The sequence below is a fragment of the Triticum aestivum genome, chromosome 2B (genome assembly GCF_018294505.1).
Source record: "Triticum aestivum cultivar Chinese Spring chromosome 2B, IWGSC CS RefSeq v2.1, whole genome shotgun sequence".
Classification (NCBI taxonomy): domain Eukaryota; kingdom Viridiplantae; phylum Streptophyta; class Magnoliopsida; order Poales; family Poaceae; genus Triticum; species Triticum aestivum.
This window is the reverse complement of record NC_057798.1, coordinates 102,827,938-102,841,424: the sequence shown is the minus strand read 5'-3', so window position 1 is coordinate 102,841,424 and position 13,487 is coordinate 102,827,938. Positions and strand designations below refer to the sequence as shown.

Here is a 13,487-nt window from a genome sequence, read left to right as displayed (position 1 = left end):
TACACTCTTTAAAGGACGGAGGGAATATCTATCTACTACTCCAAGCCAAGGATCATTGTTCTGATAAACCAGAGACATTAAATGATGTATATCTATCTACTCCAAGCCATGGATCATTGTTCTGATAAACCATAGACATTAAATGATGCGTATCTATCTACTACTCCAATCCAATGATCATTGTTTTGCTCAATCAGAGACATTAGGTGATGTGTATCTAATACATGTATTGATGTACTAGTACGAAGGATACATGTTCTGGTGTACGTCTATCTATAAGATGCGGCATCCAAGCGAAGGATCATTGTGCTAATCCAACCAGACACTTCAGCCATGTCGAGCGTATACGCTTGCATGTTGTTCCTATTCTTTGTCGTGCTAAATCCGGTGAGCCTCGCCGCCGGCGCCACCAACAGCAGCGGTGCGGCTGGATTCAGCCTGCCCCTCGTGCCCCACTACCGCACTGAAGCTGGCATACTCGAGGAGCTCCTGCCGGAAGGTGATGCCGAGGGCGGCGTGAACATCACGTCCATACGCCCCAAGATGATCCCATTGACGGGGCCTGTCTACAGCGTCCACGTCGGCGTTGGCAGCGGCGAAACCCAGCACTTCTACAAGCTCGCGCTCGATCTCGTCCACCCCCTAACGTGGATGAGGTGCCATCCATGCATACCGGAGAAGAAGCAGGACGGCTCCATCTTCAACACTGCCGTCTCCCCTCATTACCACTTCATTGCGTCCACAGACCCTCGTTGCACGGCTCCGTACAAGCGCGCCGGCCAGGGGCGGGGCCGGTGCATCTTCGACGTCAAGTTCCAGTACGAGGGCTCAAGAGCGCACGGCCTCCTTAGCACCGACAACTTCGTCTTCGACGGCAGTGGCCCCGGCAGCCCCATCAGCGAAGTGGACGGCCTTGTCTTCGGCTGCGCGCACACAACGCACAACTTCATTAACCATGACGTCTGGGCCGGCGTCATGAGCCTAAACAGGCACCCGACCTCCTTCATCCGGCAGCTCTCGGACCGCGGACTCGCCGCCTCGTGCTTCTCGTATTGCCTCGTCGGCAAGGAGCACGACAAGTGGCGTGGCTTCCTCCGGTTTGGCGCCGACATCCCGGACCAGTCGCACGCACGGAGCACAAAGCTGCTGCACGGGGAACTCGCCCAAGGAGGAGGCATGTACTACGTCCGCCTCGACGGCATCAGCCTGGGAGGGCGAAGGCTCACGGCGATCACGCCGGCGATGTTCGAACGCAACCCGCACAGCCTCCATGGTGGGTGCATCCTGGACGTTGGGACGGCGGACACCTTGATGACCCCGGCCGCGTACCATGTCCTGGAGGCCGAGGTCGTGGCGCACATGCACAGCCGCGGGGTGCACCGCGCGACTGTGCCGGGGGTGCAGAAGCTCAAACTCTGCTTCCACGGGACGTGGCAGAGTATCCGCGCGCACTTACCGAGCGTGACGCTCCACTTCTACCCGGAATCGGCCATGCTCTTTATCAAGCCGGAGTTGCTGTTCGTGGCAGTAACGCACGAGCATACGCATTACGCTTGTTTCGTCGTCACTCCGTACGCAGAGAGGACGGTGTTTGGCGCGGGGCAGATGTTGGACACACGGTTCACGTTTGACCTCCAACACAACCGGCTCTTCTTTGCTCCGGAGGATTGCCATCTAGACACTAGCGCAGTTAGCTAGCTAGCTACGTCCCTATATTATCGGTTCGCGCGAGACTTGTGTGAAAGTAATGAATAAATGTTTTTGCAATGGAAAACGTTTGGCAACACAGCGCCGGCCGAACTTTGTGCCGATCGCGTCCACGCGCGCTCCACCCAGCCATCCACCAAGTGACACGTAGGATGCGGGCCATCCATCGCTGATTTTCTTCACCCTCCCGCGGATCTCGCCCCATCCCCGTCTCCCAGCTCCCGAGGATCTCGCCCCGTCCTCGTCTCCTGCCTCCATTGTTGTAGCGCGCAGCGCCAACCCCGCATCTCCTGCCTCCATCACTGCAGCGCGAGTAGCTCGCCGTCGGCCATGGAAGATCGAAATCCCCGCCGGCCATGGATGCAACACTCATCCCGCCACGCTTGCAGCCCCGCTCGCCATCAGATGCAGCAAGGCCGTTGACCAATCCCATCCTCGTCGGTTGCAACTCCCACATGCCTCGTGCTTGTGCCTCGCCGCCAACGAGCCGGACGGCGATGGACGGCACCAGAGGCTTCTGCAGAACCATTGCACCCCCTCATGCTACAACCGTTTACAAAAAAGCTTCATCCCCCTACATGGAAAGCTTCAACCGGATGTAGAGAAAGCTACAAGCGGTCAACACCATCGCGGGAAAGCTACAACCATTGACATAAAATGCTACAACCTTCGATAAAAAAAGCTTCAACCGAAATGACACAAAAGCCTTAAACAAGCGCTGCTAAAATGAAAATAGCTACAACCATTGGTAGAAAAGCTTCAACCGTGGTTGGAAAAAATCTCCAACCATTGAGAGAGAAAGCTACAACTAGACACTATGGCAAATCAAAAAAGTTGCAACCGCTAACAGAAATGCTTCAATCGTATGTGTGAAAAGCGTCAACCGACGACCGGCGAGGGGGAAAGCCACGAGCGGTGCCGTGTGTGGGCATGTTGGATATGCTACATTGTTTTTTTGTTGGAACCAACATTTTCTTTTGCTATGACCGTGTGACATTTTTGCTGCTAATGGCACCCTGATACGTCTCCAACGTATCTATAATTTTTACTCGTTCCATGTTGTTATATTATCATTCTTGGATGTTTTACAATCATTTTATAGCAAATTTATGTCATTTTTTCGACTAACCTATTGACATAGTACCCAGTGCTAGTTGTTATTTTTTGCTTGTTTTTTACTTTGCAGAATATCAGTACCAAATGGAGTCCAAATGCAGCTAACCTTTTTGAAGATTTTTTCTGGACCAGAAGGCGCCCAGTGGGCGAAAGAAGTACCAGAGAGGAGGCCTGAGGTGGGCACAACCCACCAAGGCATGCCAGGAGGCCCAAGTGCGCCCAGGGGGGTTGTGCCCTCGGTGACCTCCCGCACCGCCTCTTCGCCCTATAAATCCCCAAATATTCCAAAAACCCTATGTTGGAAATATGCCCTAGAGGCAATAATAAAAGCATTATTATTATATTTCCTTGTTCATGATAATTGTCTTTATTCATGCTATAATTGTGTTATCCGGAAATCGTAATACATGTGTGAATAACAGACATCAACATGTCCCTAGTGAGCCTCTAGTTGACTAGCTCATTGATCAACAGATAGTCATGGTTTCCTGACTATGGACACTGGATGTCATTGATAACGAGATCACATCATTAGGAGAATGATGTGATGGACAAGACCCAATCCTAAACATAGCACAAGATCGTATGGTTCGTTTGCTAGAGTTTTCCAATGTCAAGTATCTTTTCCTTAGACCATGAGATCGTGTAACTCCCGGATACCGTAGGAGTGCTTTGGGTATGCCAAACGTCACAACGTAACTGGGTGACTATAAAGGTAGACTACGGGTATCTCCGAAAGTGTCTGTTGGGTGACATAGATCAAGACTGGGATTTGTCACTCCGTATGACGGAGAGGTATCACTGGGCCCACTCGGTAATGCATCATCATAATGAGCTCAGAGTGACCAAGTGTCTGGTCACGGGATCATGCATTACGGTACGAGTAAAGTGACTTGCCGGTAACGAGATTGAACGAGGTATTGGGATACCGACGATCGAATCTCGGGCAAGTAACATATCGATAGACAAAGGGAATAGCGTACGGGATTGATTAAATCCTCGACATCGTGGTTCATCTGATGAGATCATCGTGGAGCATGTGGGAGCCAACATGGGTATCTAGATCCCGCTGTTGGTTATTGACCGGAGAGTCGTCTCGGTCATGTCTGCTTGCCTCCCGAACCCGTAGGGTCTACACACTTAAGTTTCAGTTACGCTAGGGTTGTAGGGATATGTATATGCAGTAAACCGAATGTTGTTCGGAGTCCCGGATGAGATCCCGGACGTCACGAGGAGTTCCGGAATGGTCCGGAGGTAAAGATTTATATATGGGAAGTCCTGTTTCGGGCATCGGCACAAGTTTCGGGGTTATCGGTATTGTACCGGGACCACCGGAAGGGTCCCGGGGGTCCACCGGGTAGGTCCACCTGTCCCGGGGGGCCACATGGGCTGTAGGGGGTGCGCCTTGGCCTACATGGGCCAAGGGCACCAGCCCCACATAGGCCCATGCGCCTAGGGTTTGAGGGGGAAAGAGTCCTAGGAGGGGAAGGCACCTCCTAGGTGCCTTGGGGGGGAGGGAAACCCCCCTTGGCCGCCGCACCCCCTAGGAGATTGGATCTCCTAGGGCCGGCCACCCCCCCTTGGCCCTCCTATATATAGTGGGGGGAGAGGAGGGACTTCATACCTGAACGCCTTGGCCTTTGGTTGCTTCCTTCTCCCTCCCCAACACCTCCTCCACCTCCATAGTGCTTAGCGAAGCTCTGCCGGAGTACTGCAGCTCCATCAACACCACGCCGTCGTGCTGCTGCTGGTGCCATCTCCCTCACCTCTCCTCCCTCCCTTGCTGGATCAAGAAGGAGGAGACGTGGCTGTTCCGTACGTGTGTTGAACGCGGAGGTGCCGTCCGTTCGGCGCTGGTCATCGGTGATTTGGATCACGTCGAGTACGACTACATCATCACCGTTCTTTTGAACGCTTCCGCTCGCGATCTACAAAGGTATGTAGATGCATCTAATCACTCGTTGCTAGATGAACTCCTAGATGATCTTGGTGAAACGAGTAGGAAATTTTTTGTTTTCTGCAACGTTCCCCAACAGTGGCATCATGAGCTAGGTCTATGCGTAGTTCTTCTTGCGCGAGTAGAACACAATTTGTTGTGGGCGTAGATTTGTCAACTTTCTTGCCGTTACTAGTATTTTCTTGCTTCAGCGGTATTGTGGGATGAAGCGGCCCGGACCAACCTTACACATACGCTTACGTGAGACCGGTTCCACCGACTAACATGCACTAGTTGCATAAGGTGGCTGGCGGGTGTCTGTCTCTCCCACTTTAGTTGGAGCGGAATCGATGAACAGGGTCCTTATGAAGGGTAAATAGAAGTTGACAAATCACGTTGTGGCTTTAACGTAGGTAAGAAAACGTTCTTGCTAGAACCCTAATTCAGCCACGTAAAACTTGCAACAACAATTAGAGGACGTCTAACTTGTTTTTGCAGCAAGTGGTTTGTGATATGATATGGCCAAAGTTGTGATGAATGATGAATGATCTATATGTGATGTATGAGATGTTCATGCTATTGTAATAGGAATCATGACTTGCATGTCGATGAGTATGACAACCGGCAGGAGCCATAGGAGTTGTCTTTATTCTTTTATATGACCTGTGTGTCATCAAGAAACGCCATGTAATTACTTTACTTTATTGCTAAACGCGTTAGCCATAGTAGTAGAAGTAATAGTTGGCGAGCAACTTCATGGAGACACGATGATGGAGATCATGATGATGGAGATCATGGTGTCAAGCCGGTGACAAGATGATCATGGAGCCCCAAGATGGAGATCAAAGGAGCTATGTGATATTGGCCATATCATGTCACGTTTATTATTTGATTGCATGTGATGTTTATCATGTTTTTCATCTTGTTTACTTAGAACGACGGTAGTAAATAAGATGATCCCTCACAATAAATTCAAGAAGTGTTCCCCCTAACTGTGCACCGTTGCGACAGTTCGCTGTTTCAAAACACCACGTGATGATCGGGTGTTTTATTCAGACGTTCACATACAACGGGTGTAAGACAGATTTACACATGCAAACACTTAGGTTGACTTGACGAGCCTAGCATGTACAGACATGGCCTCGGAACACGGAAGACCGAAAGGTCGAGCATGAGTCGTATAGAAGATACGATCAACATGAAGATGTTCACCGATGTTGACTAGTCCGTCTCACGTGATGATCGGACACGGTCTAGTTTAACTCGGATCATGTAATACTTAGATGACTAGAGGGATGTCTAATCTAAGTGGGAGTTCACTAATAATTTGATTAGTTGAACTTAATTATCATGAACTTAGTCTAAAATCTTTGCAATATGTCTTGTAGATCAAATGGCCAACGTAGTCCTCAACTTGAACGCGTTCCTAGAGAAAACTAAGCTGAAAGACGATGGCAGCAACTATACGGACTGGGTCCGGAACCTGAGGATCATCCTCATAGCTGCCAAGAAAGATTATGTCCTACAAGCACCGCTTGGTGACGCACCCGTTCTCCCTGCAGAACAAGATGTTATGAACGCTTGGCAGGCACGTTTCGATGACTACTCCCTCGTTCAGTGCGGCATGCTTTACAGCCTAGAGCCGGGGCTCCAAAGCGTTTTGAGAGACATGGAGCATATGAGATGTTCGAAGAGCTGAAAATGGTTTTCCAAGCTCATGCCCGGGTCGAGAGATATGAAGTCTCCGACAAATTCTTCAGCTGTAAGATGGAGGAAAACAGTTCTGTCAGTGAGCACATACTCACTATGTCTGGGTTGCATAACCGCTTGACTCAGCTGGGAGTTAATCTCCCAGATGATGCGGTCATTGACAGAATCCTCCAGTCGCTTCCACCAAGCTACAAGAGCTTTGTGATGAACTTCAATATGCAGGGGATGGAAAAGACCATTCCTGAAGTATTTGCTATGCTGAAATCAGCAGAGGTAGAAGTCAGGAAGGAACATCAAGTGTTGATGGTCAATAAAACCACTAAGTTCAAGAAAGGCAAGGGTAAAAGGAACTTCAAGAAGGACGGCAAGGAGGTTGCCGCGCCCGGCAAGCAAGCTGCCGGGAAGAAGCCAAAGAATGGACCCAAGCCCGAGACTGAGTGCTTTTATTGCAAGGGAAGCGTTCACTGGAAGCGGAACTGCCCTAAGTACTTAGCGGATAAGAAGGCTGGCAAAACAAAAGGTATATGTGATATACATGTAATTGATGTGTACCTTACTAGTGCCCGTAGTGGCTCCTGGGTATTTGATACCGGTGCAGTTGCTCACATATGTAACTCAAAGCAGGGGCTGCGGAATAAGCGGAAACTGGCAAAGGACGAGGTGACGATGCGCGTTGGGAATGGTTCCAAGGTCAATGTGATCGCCGTCGGCACGCTACCTCTGCATCTCCCTTCGGGATTAGTTTTAAACCTTAATAATTGTTATTTAGTGCCAGCTTTGAGCATGAACATTGTATCGGGATCTCGTTTAATTCGAGATGGCTACTCTTTTAAATCTGAGAATAATGGTTGTTCCATTTTTTATGAGAGATATGTTTTATGGTCATGCTCCTATGGTGAATGGTTTATTCTTTATGAATCTCGAATGTGATGCTACACATGTTCATAATGTGAGTACCAAAAGAAGTAAGGTTGATAATGATAGTCCCACATACTTGTGGCACTGCCGCCTTGGTCACATAGGTGTCAAACGCATGAAGAAGCTCCATGCTGATGGACTTTTAGAGTCTCTTGATTATGAATCATTTGACACGTGCGAACCATGCCTTATGGGTAAAATGACCAAGACTCCGTTCTCAGGAACAATGGAGCGAGCAACCGACTTATTGGAAATCATACATACTGATGTGTGCGGTCCGATGAGTGTTGAGGCTCGCGGTGGCTATCGTTATGTTCTCACCCTCACTGATGATTTAAGTAGGTATGGGTATATCTACTTAATGAAACACAAGTCTGAAACCTTTGAAAAGTTCAAGGAATTTTAGAGTGAGGTTGAAAATCAATGTGACAGGAAAATCAAGTTTCTACGATCAGATCGTGGAGGAGAATACTTGAGTCACGAGTTTGGGGCACACTTAAGAAAATGTGGAATAGTTTCACAACTCACGCCGCCTGGAACACCTCAGCGTAATGGTGTGTCCGAACGTCGTAATCGCACTCTGTTAGATATGGTGCGATCTATGATGTCTCTTACCGATTTACCGCTTTCTTTTTGGGGCTATGCTTTAGAGACTGCCGCATTCACTTTAAATAGGGCTCCGTCGAAATCCGTTGAGACGACACCGTATGAATTATGGTTTGGGAAGAAACCTAAGCTGTCATTTCTAAAAGTTTGGGGATGCGATGCTTATGTCAAGAAACTTCAACCTGAAAAGCTCGAACCCAAATCGGAAAAATGCGTCCTCATAGGATACCCAAAAGAAACTATTGGGTACACCTTCTACCTCAGATCCGAAGGCAAGATCTTTGTTGCCAAGAATGGGTCCTTTCTGGAGAAAGAGTTTCTCTCGAAAGAAGTAAGTGGGGGGAAAGTAGAGCTTGATGAAGTATTACCTCTTGAACCGGAAAATGGCGCAACTCAAGAAAATGTTCCTGAGGTGCCTGCACCGACTAGAGAGGAAGTTAATCAAGATACTTCTGATCATGCCCCTACTGAAATTCGAAGGTCCACAAGGACACGTTCCGCACCAGAGTGGTACGGCAACCCTGTCTTGGAAATCATGCTGTTAGACAATGGTGAACCTTCGAACTATGAAGAAGCAATGGCGGGCCCAGATTCCGACAAATGGCTGGAAGCCATGAAATCCGAGATAGGATCCATGTATGAAAACAAAGTATGGACTTTGACTGACTTGCCCGTTGAGCGGCGAGCCATAGAAAATAAATGGATCTTTAAGAGGAAGACAGACGCGGATGGTAATGTGACCATCTATAAAGCTCGGCTTGTCGCTAAGGGTTATCGACAAGTTCAAGGGGTTGACTACGATGAGACTTTCTCACCGGTAGCGAAGCTGAAGTCCATCCGAATCATGTTAGCAATTGCCGCATTCTATGATTACGAAATATGGCAAATGGACGTCAAAACGGCATTCCTTAATGGTTTCCCTAAGGAAGAATTGTATATGATGCAGCCGGAAGGTTTTGTCGATTCTAAGAATGCTGACAAAGTGTGCAAGCTCCAACGCTCGATTTATGGGCTGGTGCAAGCATCTCGGAGTTGGAACATTCGCTTTGATGAGATGATCAAAGCGTTTGGGTTTACACAGACTTATGGAGAAGCCTGCGTTTACAAGAAAGTGAGTGGGAGCTCTGTAGCATTTCTCATATTATATGTAGATGGCATACTTTTGATGGGAAATGATATAGAACTCTTGGACAGCATCAAGGCCTACTTGAATAAAAGTTTTTCAATGAAGGACCTTGGAGAAGCTGCTTATATATTAGGCATCAAAATCTATAGAGATAGATCGAGACGCCTCATAGGTCTTTCACAAAGCACATACCTTGATAAGATATTGAAGAAGTTCAATATGGATCAATCCAAGAAGGGGTTCTTGCCTGTGTTGCAAGGTATGAAATTGAGCTCAGCTCAATGTCCGACCACGACAGAAGATATAGAAGAGATGAGCGTCATCCCCTATGCCTCAGCCATAGGTTCTATTATGTATGCCATGCTGTGTACCAGACCTGATGTAAACCTTGCCGTAAGTTTGGTAGGAAGGTACCAAAGTAATCCCGGCAAGGAACACTGGACAGCGGTCAAGAATATCCTGAAGTACCTGAAAAGGACTAAGGAAATGTTTCTCGTTTATGGAGGTGACGAAGAGCTCGTCGTAAAGGGTTACGTCGACGCTAGCTTCGACATAGATCTGGATGACTCTAAGTCACAAACCGGATATGTGTATATTTTGAATGGTGGGGCAGTAAGCTGGTGCAGTTGCAAGAAAAGCGTCGTGGCGGGATCTACATGTGAAGCGGAGTACATGGCAGCCTCGGAGGCAGCACATGAAGCAATATGGGTGAAGGAGTTCATCACCGACCTAGGAGTCATACCCAATGCGTCGGGGCCGATCAAGCTCTTCTGTGACAACACTGGAGCTATTGCACTTGCCAAGGAGCCCAGGTTTCACAAGAAGACAAGGCACATCAAGCGTCGCTTCAACTCCATTCGTGAAAATGTTCAAGATGGAGACATAGAGATTTGTAAAGTACATACGGACCTGAATGTAGCAGATCCGTTGACTAAACCTCTCCCTAGAGCAAAACATGATCAACACCAGAATTCCATGGGTGTTCGATTCATCACAATGTAACTAGATTATTGACTCTAGTGCAAGTGGGAGACTGTTGGAAATATGCCCTAGAGGCAATAATAAAAGCATTATTATTATATTTCCTTGTTCATGATAATTGTCTTTATTCATGCTATAATTGTGTTATCCGGAAATCGTAATACATGTGTGAATAACAGACATCAACATGTCCCTAGTGAGCCTCTAGTTGACTAGCTCGTTGATCAACAGATAGTCATGGTTTCCTGACTATGGACACTGGATGTCATTGATAACGAGATCACATCATTAGGAGAATGATGTGATGGACAAGACCCAATCCTAAACATAGCACAAGATCGTATTGTTCGTTTGCTAGAGTTTTCCAATGTCAAGTATCTTTTCCTTAGACCATGAGATCGTGTAACTCCCGGATACCGTAGGAGTGCTTTGGGTATGCCAAACGTCACAACGTAACTGGGTGACTATAAAGGTAGACTACGGGTATCTCCGAAAGTGTCTGTTGGGTGACATAGATCAAGACTGGGATTTGTCACTCCGTATGACGGAGAGGTATCACTGGGCCCACTCGGTAATGCATCATCATAATGAGCTCAGAGTGACCAAGTGTCTGGTCACGGGATCATGCATTACGGTACGAGTAAAGTGACTTGCCGGTAATGAGATTGAACGAGGTATTGGGATACCGACGATCGAATCTCGGGCAAGTAACATATCGATAGACAAAGGGAATAGCGTACGGGATTGATTAAATCCTCGACATCGTGGTTCATCCGATGAGATCATCGTGGAGCATGTGGGAGCCAACATGGGTATCCATATCCCGCTGTTGGTTATTGACCGGAGAGTCGTCTCGGTCATGTTTGCTTGCCTCCCGAACCCGTAGGGTCTACACACTTAAGTTTCAGTTACGCTAGGGTTGTAGGTATATGTATATGCAGTAACCCGAATGTTGTTCGGAGTCTCGGATGAGATCCCGAACGTCACGAGGAGTTCCGGAATGGTCCGGAGGTAAAGATTTATATATGGGAAGTCCTGTTTCGGGCATCGGGACAAGTTTCGGGGTTATCGGTATTGTACCGGGACCACCGGAAGGGTCCCGGGGGTCCACCGGGTGGGTCCACCTGTCCCGGGGGGCCACATGGGCTGTAGGGGGTGCGCCTTGGCCTACATGGGCCAAGGGCACCAGCCCCACATAGGCCCATGCGCCTAGGGTTTGAGGGGGAAAGAGTCCTAGGAGGGGAAGGCACCTCCTAGGTGCCTTGGGGGGGAGGGAAACCCCCCTTGGCCGCCGCACCCCCTAGGAGATTGGATCTCCTAGGGCCGGCCACCCCCCCTTGGCCCTCCTATATATAGTGGGGGGAGAGGAGGGACTTCATACCTGAACGCCTTGGCCTTTGGTTGCCTCCTTCTCCCTCCCCAACACCTCCTCCACCTCCATAGTGCTTAGCGAAGCTCTGCCGGAGTACTGCAGCTCCATCAACACCACGCCGTCGTGCTGCTGCTGGTGCCATCTCCCTCAACCTCTCCTCCCTCCCTTGCTGGATCAAGAAGGAGGAGACGTGGCTGTTCCGTACGTGTGTTGAACGCGGAGGTGCCGTCCGTTCGGCGCTGGTCATCGGTGATTTGGATCACGTCGAGTACGACTACATCATCACCGTTCTTTTGAACGCTTCCGCTCGCTATCTACAAAGGTATGTAGATGCATCTAATCACTCGTTGCTAGATGAACTCCTAGATGATCTTGGTGAAACGAGTAGGAAAAGTTTTGTTTTCTGCAACGTTCCCCAACACCCTAGGGGAGTCGATGAAACACAATTTCAGCCACCGCAAGTTCTAGAACCACGAGATCCAATCTAGACACCATCATGGAGGGGTTCATCATTCTCATTGGTGCTTCTCCGATGATGCATGAGTAGTTCATCATAGACCTACGGGTCCGTAGGCAGTTGCTAGATGGTTCTCTCTCTCTCTCTCTCTCTCTCTCTCTCTCTCTCTTGATTCTCAATACAATGGTCTCTTGGAGATCTATTTGATGTAACTCCTTTTGCGGTGTGTTTGTTGGGATCCGATGAACTTTGAGTTTATGATCAGATCTATATCCGTGAATATTATTTGAGTCTTCTTTTGATCTCGTATATGCATGATTATTTATAGTCACGTATTTCTTCTTCGAATCTTTGGTTTAGTTAGTCCAACTAGATCGATTTTTCTTGCCATGGGAAGAGGTGCTTTGCGATGGGTTCGATCTTGCGGTGTTCTTTCCCAGTGACAGAAGGGGCAGCAAGACATGCATGTATTATTGCTATTAAGGATAACAAGATAGGGGCTATTCCTACATGAATAGATCTCTTCTACATCATGTCATTGTTCTTATTGCATTACTCCATTTCTCCATGAACTTAATACACTAGATGCATGCTGGATAACGGTCGATGTGTGAAGTAATAGTAGTAGATGTAGGCAGGAGTCGGTCTACTAATCTTGGACGTGATGCATATATATTGATCATTGCCTTGTATATCGTCATAATTATTCGATCTTCTATCAACTGCCCAACAGTAACTTGTTAACCCATCTTGTGCTATTTCTTGAGAGAAGCCAGTAGTGAAATCTACGCCCCCCCGGGCCTATTCTTTATCATATTTGCTTTGAGATCAATTTTTATTCACTTTTATTTTCAGATCTATTATTCCAAAAACCCAAAAAATACCTTGATGCACTTTTTATTATTTATTTTGTTTCGCGTTTTATCGAGATCTATTTATCCAATCTACACAAAATTTACCGTCAACTTGACAATTTCTGGCACCGTTACCCATAGAGGGATTGACAACCCCTCATAAGCGTCGGGTTGCAAGTATTTGTTCTTTGTGTGTAGGTACTATTTACATAGTGTTGTTTGGTTCTCCTACTGGATTGATACCTTGGTTTCATAACTGAAGGAAATACCTATCGTAGCGGTGCTGCATCATTCCTTCCTCTTTGGGGAAATACCGACGTAGTTCAAGCGACATCACACCCTGAGAAGAGATGCATTTTTAGTGAGCTCGTCGCTGGGGCACTGTGTCCGGCGAACCATTGCCACCGGAGCACGCTGTCATGCATTGGGGAGCTGCGAGCATTCCCACCGGAGCTGCAACCACGGGCACAATTGTTGCATCCACAGAGGCGAGAAACGCAGAAGGTGAGGCCGGACTAGGGCGGCGGCCGGCGGCAAGTGCGGCATCTAGCTGCGCAGGGCGGCGGAGGAAGGAGTTCCAGGCGAGGGAGCGTGGCGGTCGGCGGCCGGGATGACATCAAGGCGACAGGGGATGGCGCCCGCGCCGCGCACGAAGAGGACGAAGGAGATGGAAAGTCAACACGCAGATTGGACGGCTGGAGTGC

The 13,487-nt window shown here is 48.3% G+C and overlaps 1 protein-coding gene across 1 annotated transcript; it reads left to right on the top strand.

The window, feature by feature from the left end:
- The first annotated feature begins 229 nt into the window (after positions 1 to 229).
- LOC123040649 (protein ASPARTIC PROTEASE IN GUARD CELL 1-like) lies at positions 230 to 1,774 on the top strand. Its single transcript, XM_044463433.1, has one exon. The coding sequence runs from the start codon at positions 334 to 336 to the stop codon at positions 1,696 to 1,698; it is 1,365 nt and encodes a 454-aa protein (XP_044319368.1). The 5' UTR covers positions 230 to 333; the 3' UTR covers positions 1,699 to 1,774.
- The last annotated feature ends 11,713 nt before the right edge of the window (positions 1,775 to 13,487 follow it).

Coding starts and splice junctions, on each gene's coding strand:
- LOC123040649 (XM_044463433.1), top strand. CDS start 334: ATGTCGAGCGTATACGCTTGCATGTTGTTCCTATTCTTTGTCGTGCTA.